Raw genomic sequence first — 9,665 nt, 5'->3', positions numbered from 1 at the left:
ATTAGATTTTTATAAACTATAAATATTAATATACAGTTTAATATTTAATATAAACACAATTTGAACTCTAGATACATATCCAAAACATAATAACAGATGACGATATATAACATCCTTATCTTAAACACAATAAGAATCACAAAACATGAAACGATCACAGAACAGAACACGATTTACAACACAGGGTTACTTGAATACTAAATCGAAGTCAATATGAACTCTATTCAAGATGCATTATATCTCTCAAATCAAAAAGGTACACACACACACACACACATATATATATTTGTATATTAGGTTCACGTATTAATGTTTAAAGTTACCATTGTCACTCAAATCAAAAAACCTAATTGTTATCAAAGAGTATGAAAACAATCTTAATTGTTATGTAATTATCATAGAACAAGTGATTGAAAATAAACATATGCGTGTTATGGGTCCGCATCATGATCATATACATATACTTGAATGTTAAATACATGATCAAAAGTATGTTAATATTTGAATTCTTAATTATCTTTCATAATAATATCACATTATGAGTACAACTGCTTTCAAAAAGTTATATAATAGAGAAATTATTATAACATGTGCCTTGTGGAATGAGTACGACAAACAATTTCATCAATATATCTCAGCTAATAATGACAGTGACGAACATATGATTATTGTACTACAACTTGCAAAGTGTAACACTTAAAACCTTATATCTTTAAAATTATAAATTTTATGACTTAAATATATGTAGATCTAATATTAATAATATCGTAAACCCCGTGTCCAGTGTTAGACACGGGTTTAAAATCTAGTTTATATCTATCCTTAATATTAAAAGGATAAAGATGGCGGTACTATTCAAGTTTAAATACATGATGTGAGTAAATAAATTGCGTACACTTTATTTAAAACATAACTAGAAAAAATAAAACTAAAAATCGAATCTCAAAAAAATAAAATAAAGGAAAAACGATCATTTCTATGTTGATGCCCAATATTGAAAGCCCGATAGACATAAGGCCCAACTAACATTTACAAAGAGAAACCCTAGATATATAAACCGCTATATCCTTTACTTCAGTCGGCCAGGATTAGCTCGCAGAAGAAGAAAAAGAAAAAGAAGGATCTCTCTCTATAACGGCCAGCAATGGTTATCACTATACAAATCTATACATACCTGTGTTATATCTATATTTATCTATATATATAATATAATTGTTGTTTTGATTGTTACAATCTGCAGACGAAAGGTACAGGAAGTTTCGGTAAACGAAGGAACAAAACACACACACTGTGTGTACGCTGCGGTCGCCGGAGCTTTCATCTTCAGAAGAGCCGCTGCTCTGCTTGCGCTTATCCTGCTGCTCGCGTCAGAAAATGTAAGCGATATATATATGTTTTGATTTGAAGTGTATGTGTAGATAATTCATGATATCTTCAGTATATATCTGTTTTGCTTATAAGTATTGATGGATACCTAGTGATTTAAACAAAATATCTTTTTGTGAACATTTGTTAAATTTGTTTGTGAATGTTAATCTGATTGTTTATTTTTATGTTTGTAGTTTAGATATTTGGAGTCTATTATTTGAACTACTTGAGTATCGTATGAAGCTAATTAACATGACAATTAATCATGTTGGTTAACAATTATGTTGAATGTGAATCATGATGTTTCTAGGTGTATACAACTTTGCTTTTCATTCGTGTTACTTTGGATTTGTTTGTGTTTGTTTGTTTTCGTTTGTGCTCGTGAATGCGAACCAAAATGAACAATGTCATTTGTATAATGAACAAACATGAACCAACATATCTGTTTGTTGAACATTGTTATCGTTTGTTCATCTATGTTTGTAAACTTTTGTTAATTTGTTTGTGAATGTTAATTTGATTGTTTATTTTTGTTCATAGTTTATGATATATGGAGTCTATTATTTGACCTACTTGAGTATCGTATGAAGCTAATTAACATGACAATTAATCATGTTAGTTAATAACTATTATGTTGAATGTGAATCATGATGTTTCTAGTTATATGTTACTTTGCGCTTTATTTGTGTTCCTTTGTGTTTTGTTTTTGTTGAATCAAATTGAACGATCTCATTTTTATAATGAACAAACATGAGCCACCTTTCTTTTTGGCTCTCTGTTTGCGGACCTTTGTTAACTTCAATGATTGGACATGAACGAAGTTTTGCTCATGTTTGATCTGTTTGTTAACAGCCATAGTCGTAATTATGAAAAACTGTTTACACGATTGAAGGTGGTAAGGGTTTTTGAAAATTGAATTCCAATTACAGGAAATGATATAATCATAACTTATTCGGATGAATCTGCAATAAGTGCACTTGTTTACATTTTCATTGAATGAGTGAATCCACTTTTTATCCTACAAAAAACAAAAATATGATATGTGGGTATCGCATTTATGAATGTCGGTTATGAATTATGATAAATAGAAATTAGTTAGAAACTGAATTTGAAAGTATTCTTAGTGTTTGTTCAATTAAGAACTTTTTTATATGAGCACTGCTTTATTTGTATATATGTATTCATCTGTTTTATGTAGATGTATGTATCTTATTTATGTAGAGAAGTGGTCAAGTAAGAATGAGTTTGAGCCGAATGTTGAGTCAGATGCATGATGCTTGGTAGATTCATATAGTCTTACAGTTGGATGCATTGTGTACCAATTCTTAAAATGAGTATTCTTACATGATTAGCACCATATATATGCACATATATGTATATTTTCTAGATTCTGATTTCTTGATGATTGATCGTAATGATTAGCACCATATATTCACATATATGTATATTTTCTAGAATCTGATTTCTTGATGATTGATCGTAATGATTAGCACCATATATATGCACATATATGTATATTTTCTAGATTCTTGAATTCTTAATGATTGATCATAATGAAACCATAGATAACTGGAGTCAGAAGGCAATCCGTAGGAAGACAACTGGAACTGGTCGCATGAGATATATGCGTAATGTGCCTCGCAGGTTCAAGAGCGGTTTCAGAGAAGGTTTGTTAATTCTTTATAAAATTATTTTCAACAACTTCATAATTTTGTTGATTAGGGATTTGTCTCAGTGATTTCTATTGAGTTACAAAATGTTGTTATTTGTTGTTTTTAGGTACTCAAGCTGCTCCTAGGAAGATAGCTGCTGCTGGTTCGGCTTGAGATTGTTGGGAATTACATCAAACTGATATTCTGGTGTCAATCAAGGGTACTAGTTTTTTTTAGGGCAGTTAGTGTTGCTGAACATCATTTGGTGCTATCTAGACTTGCTCTGAAATTTGTTATTCTTGTTTTATGGATCATGACTTGTTTTGACTTGGCTGTTTTGGATTTAAGTCAATTATCGATATTTGTTTGGCCTTTTATGTTTTCCCATGTGATCTTCGTTATGTCTGTTTGTGATGCCATTCAGAAATGTGACAAGGGTTATTGGAAATGTCCATTTTCTAGATTAGTTCTTTTGGTTTCTGATACTTGTTCTGGTTTCTTGTTCTTTAATGACTTGTTTGAGATCTGATAAGAATGATCTTTTCTTCTGAGTTGTTGTCCTACCCAAAGGTTCAGGCCGGATTGTAGGAAGTGGGTGAGAAGTTTTTTTTTATTTCTGAGTCTTCTGGTAGGCAAATAATCCTTGTAAACGAAAAGTTCAAGCACCACCAGATTTGCCTTTTTCTTAATTGGTTTGGAGGTTTTAATGTTGTAGCCTTGTAGGACAATAATTTCTTTTGTTCTATTCTCACAAGGATGATTTGCCTACCAGAAAAGAACCTAGCATGTTTGGCAGCATTTGGGGCAAACAGGTTGTATTGTATTCAAATTCTTTTTGCAAACAAAAGTATGTTGTTGAGCAGCAAAGAAAACATTACACTCTGCAATGGTCACGGATTCTGTACAAAATATCCTGATATTTATTTTTTTATTGCTACCCTGCATTCACATCTGCTAGTAATATTTTTCTTTAAGATTCTGTTAAGATTGCCCATTTTCGAAATTTTCAGTTATTGTTCTGTTGGCCATAATATTGGCTTTGTATTCATCAAAAGCAAAGCACCATGAGTATAAAAGGTTACACTTGACTTAATTGTTCATTTGAATGTCACCAAATAACCATGAGCTTTCTTAAACCGTGTTCAGTTTAGCTTTTGAATATTACAGGCTTATCAAAAACAGTTCCTACTAGTTCTTGCTGTGTGGGTAAAGTCGAACTGGTAAACCTTTTGCTGGGACTGGAGTAGAGAGATACTCGATCTTTTCATTCTTGATGAGCAACTCCAACTTAAAATTTTTCACAAAGTTATGCATAAAAACGAGTATCTCTAATCTGGCATACTCTTTCCCTGGGCACATTTTAGGTCCTCCCCCGAAAGGTACATACGAGTATGGTGCCGGTCCAGATCCTTCGAATCTTGAAGGCTCAAATTTCTCTGGTTTTGGGAAGTATTTTGGATCGTTATGTGTTGTATTTACATTCCAAAATATCTGTAAAATTTGGAAACCCAAGTGTTAGTTAACTGCATCTAGTTGGATACTTTTACTTTATCTAATAGGTGTTAACTGTTTAATAATGTACCTTCCATCCTTTTGGAATGGTAAAACCTGCATATTTGATGTCAGTCAAAGCTTCTCGAAAAGCTCCTTGAGCAGGTGGTGCTATGCGAATGGATTCTCGTGCGACATTCCAAGAATATTTCATCTTTTCAATATCTTCCCAGCTTAGCAACTCCCCTGCTTGTTTAGAATTTGAGATCTCCATCTGTTCTGTGAGAGCACATACACACAAGAATTGTTAGCTGTTTTGTTTCATGTAGACAGACCGAGGTTGTTGGTTTTCTCCAAGAGCTGTTAAATCATTCTAGACATCATTCACTTATCGGAAAGCATTAAAGTTTGAAGTAGTAAGGAGGTTACCTTTGTAAACTTGTTCATAGATATGTGGATGCTCTGCCAGATGTTTCAAAACAAACGTAATTGCTACGCTACTAGTTTCATAGCTAGCGACTAGTAAACCTATGATATTGTTCGATATTTCCTTCTCACTCATAAGCCTCCCCTCTTCATTTGTCACAAGTAGCATTCGTGACAATACATCATGTCTCTCAATTTCTTTATTCTCAGTTAATTCCTTTCTCCGTGTTGCTATGATTTTCATTAGACCGTCACGAAGCACTTTTCCTCCTTTAATGGCACGGTTATATGCAGTTCCAGGAAGATCTATAGGCACTGAAATCATTCCGTTTGTAACAATCCTAAAGTTGTCCAACACCTTGGCAACTTTTGCATCATCGTCTTCATCCATAAAGAGTTTACAAGAAAGAGCAAACGTGTACTTTTGAGACAAAGGGTGTGCCTTAACTTCACGATATGGAGCCCAATCGGTCTTCATATGTTGGCGTGCCATTGAATCCATTTTGGAAATGTACTTTTTTAATGCTTCAGGCTTAAGAATTTCATGAACCGAGTTAGCAAGTAAGGGGGCTACGACTTTTTGATTTTCATCGATGACTTCAGTAAATAGAAGAACTTTGGTTACAGATTTAGGCCACCACGACATGAGAAGTTTATTCTCGTTGGTGAATACGAACTTATTTCCTTGAGGTCCACAAAAGAAGGCCATTTTCTCTCCAAGTAAAGATGTCTGGAATACATCAGGATTGAACCTTTTCATTCGTTTTTCAATGAATTTAGGAGGACCCAAGAAACCGAGATAAATATTTTCTCCCACGATTGGCCATCCCCGCGATCCGGGTGGAGTGTTGGCCTCAGAAGTAGTTCGTTTCAGAAAAAATAACAAGAAGAAAAAGAAAGATAAAGAAACAAGCACAATAACAGGTAACAAAAATGGATAACTGGTGGGATCCATGGTTGGCAATAGCACAAGAATGAGTAACAAAAAGGTAGTTATAATTAGAAAGACTTAAAGTCGCATTACAAGTACTTTTGACATGATTCAGATCATGTAATTTGTATAATGAATATTGTATCGTAGACAATATATTTAAGAGACTCGAGGATGCTGTTTTCGGCAAAAAGATGGTTTTCGTCAAAAATGATTTGTAGTTCCCTTGATATCTACAAAGGCAGGCTGTGAGGCATTTGATGCCGTCGAGGAGCATGTTGGTGTGCTTCTGAGTTTCCGATGATATGTGTACATTACAACAAATGACTAAACGATATGCATTTGGTCATGTGTCAATTCTCATCTAGTTGACTAGTTCAAAGTATCTGAGAGGATTGGTTGGTTAAATCATTTCAAAATGATATTTTTTATATATATGACTAACACATACGTCTAAAAACATATTTTAATCTATGTATCACATAACACTGATTTTCATCGAACATCTTTACCAGAGACGGTATCAAAAAAGAATTTTAATGGAGGCAAAGTTAAAAAACTCAAAAAAAATAAATCTGAAAAGAGACAAAATGTTAAAAACCTATGGAAAAATTTTAAAAATCTATTAAATTTTTTTTTTTAAAAAGACAAAATTTAAATTTTGAGGGGGGACATTAAACCCCCTTGCCCCCCTCTAGTACCGCCACTGATCTTTACCTTTGATTTTGTCACTTTTTATTTTAGAATTATCTTTATTTCTTTAAGCATATCAAAATTATGCATTAATTTCTAAGTTTGGAATGTTCATATACAAGAAGACTCCTAAACTCGTCTAGTAGTTGCTCAATCTCGGATTCAAGTAATCTTATTTAAGCTCACCAAACATAAATAAGTTCATTAAAGATTTTACTTTAAGCTTAACTAGCTTATTTGACTTGAATAACTTAATAACAGTCAAATGAATCTGGCCTAATGATAAATCTTTAATCTTGATTTTTGACACTAATCAAGGAATAATTCTCAAAGCAACGACATTATTAATCATATTTCTATTAGCGTATCTCCAATGGAGGTTTATACTTTATAGATGAAGTTTATAGTGACATGAAGTTTAGGTGGAGTCTATAGAACAATTCTTTTCATTGGAGAACATTGTTCATGAAAATTCATATACAAAGTTCATGGGTATGATTATGAACCATGAAGATAGAAGTGTAGTTTACCAAAATGCTTTCAACCAATATATATATAAATATAAAAAAATAAGAAAGGAAATATGCTGAGACCCGAATATGGATTTGAAAAAAAACTTGATTTATACACAGGAAAAGTACTTTCATATAAGCTTGAAGAAGTTTATAATCGAAAATGGTGCTCGAAAACAACGTATCTCAGTTCTCACGTGTCTAACACGAATATTAATGGTGAGATTTTGACCTCATATTTGAAAACAAATTTATTAAACTAGTGCGAATGTGACAATAATCAAGTGGTATCTTAAGACCCTCAATGAAAATTACACTGGTAGAACTAGGTTTGAATATAAAAGGATGAAATGATGAAATTTTACTTGTTTGTTGTGCCATTTGACGGCTTTTTTTTTTTGAACGTTCAGAAACTTTTATTACTAGGGAAATACTAGCGAGAGGCTAGAGTACAAAGACAGGGAAAAAAGAAAACCAATCACAGGGAGAATTTGACGGCCTATTAAGTGTTTCTTTTTTGTTATCTTGGTCAATATATTTCGTTTTATGTTGTAATTAATTATATGCTGAACAACTTTTTATTTTTTGGATGTATATTAATTCCAAGTTTATCTTTAATTTTTATGAAAAATTTATATGGCTTTACTAGTCATTGTTGTTTAAACAACCATATACATAATACGTCTGATAAAATACTTAGCAAATTAAATTTAAATGGTGATATAATAAACTTGAACATTTTAAAAGAATAGAAAGGTCCATGTTGTAAGTTGTAACTAATTAGCATGTCCAAATCATCATGCTCTACTGGCCCAACCTTTAAAAATTCCATCACATTATTAACAATCATTGCATCGTAAGACCCATGTATGTTAAGGAATTAGTTGGAAAAACCTTTTCTCTCTCCATTAGCATATGACTTTTGATAAATTTGACTTGTTAAATTTGTCTAGATCAAATAAATATTAAGGTTTCTGTTACAGTTTATTTGAATTTCAGATAATATAACACGAACGTATCATTTCTAAGTTTATAAAATCTCTAATTTAGTCATGTTTATCTAAATATTTCCATAGAGACCCACCATTTTCGTCATGCATTACCTATATATTTTGCTCACAAATGTTGAGCTCAAAAGTATCCCACAAGATGTTTTTTGCTTAACTGATACAAAACCACTTTTTGTTTAATTAGTATATCAATTAGAAAACGATAATGTACTTAAATTGAATAAAGCCAAATGATGTTTAAAATATGTACTACTTTATTATTTTGCTTATATATAACATTAGTAGATAATGAGTGTTTAAATACATTTTTAACCTATAAGTATCAAGATGAATTAACAACTAAAAAGTTGTAGATTATGATACTAATTGACACATAACGTGATGGCCTTGTCATTCCAATTATGTTTAATCTGTTAACCACTCTTACATTTTGTTGTGCTACTATCCACTATAATTCTGTGATTGGAACCATTAAGTTGAAAAAGTTTCAACAGATTTAATTAAGGAAATGAGTAGATGATAAACTTTCCATAAGTGTTTAACAATTCTTCCAACATACTATACAAGTTGACAATATTTATTGCGATATACAAATCAAATTTGTGACAACTTTTTTATTATCTCTTATTTGATTACTCGTATAATTATAAAAAGTGATATTCCTCATAACTCTTGATTTTAAACATTTATCACGAACATGTTTTATTGAATTTAACAATTTATTCTAAAAATTATACTGTTCAATAAATAGATCAATATTTATGACAAATATCAATATTTATATGATATAAATATCATTTTCTTTATGATATCTAAGGTTGTACTAGCTTATCTATCTATGTAGTTCAGTTAGGGGTATAATCGAGCCGAGTCGAGTTGACATAGTACTAAGCTTGAGCTTAACTCGGTTGTAAAACTCGAAGCTTGAAACTTGACTCGAGCTTGATCGAGTATTTATTTTCAAGTTCGAGCTTGCCTTATGTGTCGACACTTTCGAGCTTGACTCGATTAAATAAATAAATCAAGTTTCAAATCAAATTAGTCCTATAAGCTCGACAATTTCAATCCCGACTTGATTAAGCTCGGCTCGGTAGGAAAGTAATTATGTAAAAATATATAATATTGAAGGTTAAAGTTGTAAATAATCACAAGCTCGATTAAGCTCGCGAGCTTTTCAAGTAGGATATATTAAGGCTCGAGCTCGACTCGAAAGTCTACTCGAGTAGCTTGAGCTCGAATCGACTAAGACCGAGTTGATTTCGATTATCTACATGTCGATTTCGGGTAGTTTGTGAACTATATCGTTTCATTTACATCGGTAAGTTCAATAGTTATGGTACATTACTTTCTTTCAGAGACAAAAGTAAACATAATAAAACACCAAGGTAGTAAATAGGAAAATTTTCACATATGTCCGAAAGAGAAGAATCCGCTACGATGTCGTTTAGTCCCTTATTAATTTTACACTCTCATATACAAACATTTACATACATACTTCCATATTCCAGCTTCTACAACACTCACTATACTCTCATCATCTTTTTCTTTTTCTCTTTCTCTCTCACATATAGAATTATCATTC

General features: G+C 31.8%; 2 protein-coding genes across 2 annotated transcripts; one reads left to right on the top strand and one right to left on the bottom strand.

Annotated features, from left to right (window-relative positions):
- Positions 1 to 1,035: 1,035 nt before the first annotated feature.
- LOC122596454 (60S ribosomal protein L37-2-like) lies at positions 1,036 to 3,392 on the top strand. The gene is made up of 4 exons (XM_043769034.1): positions 1,036 to 1,147; positions 1,241 to 1,376; positions 2,934 to 3,035; positions 3,148 to 3,392. Exons 1-4 carry the CDS (start codon positions 1,145 to 1,147, stop codon positions 3,192 to 3,194), a joined length of 288 nt encoding a protein of 95 aa, XP_043624969.1. The 5' UTR covers positions 1,036 to 1,144; the 3' UTR covers positions 3,195 to 3,392.
- Positions 3,393 to 4,121: 729 nt separating this feature from the next.
- On the bottom strand, positions 4,122 to 5,892 carry LOC122597687 (beta-amyrin 6-beta-monooxygenase-like). Its single transcript, XM_043770259.1, has 3 exons — positions 4,941 to 5,892; positions 4,603 to 4,790; positions 4,122 to 4,511 (listed from the first exon to the last, which is right to left on the bottom strand). The coding sequence occupies exons 1-3, from the start codon at positions 5,890 to 5,892 to the stop codon at positions 4,209 to 4,211; spliced, it is 1,443 nt and encodes a 480-aa protein (XP_043626194.1). The 3' UTR covers positions 4,122 to 4,208.
- Positions 5,893 to 9,665: the final 3,773 nt, after the last annotated feature.

The sequence above is a fragment of the Erigeron canadensis genome, chromosome 4 (assembly GCF_010389155.1).
Source record: "Erigeron canadensis isolate Cc75 chromosome 4, C_canadensis_v1, whole genome shotgun sequence".
Lineage (NCBI taxonomy): Eukaryota > Viridiplantae > Streptophyta > Magnoliopsida > Asterales > Asteraceae > Erigeron > Erigeron canadensis.
The sequence above is the reverse complement of the archived record's forward strand: the minus strand, read 5'-3'. Positions and strand labels throughout refer to the sequence as shown.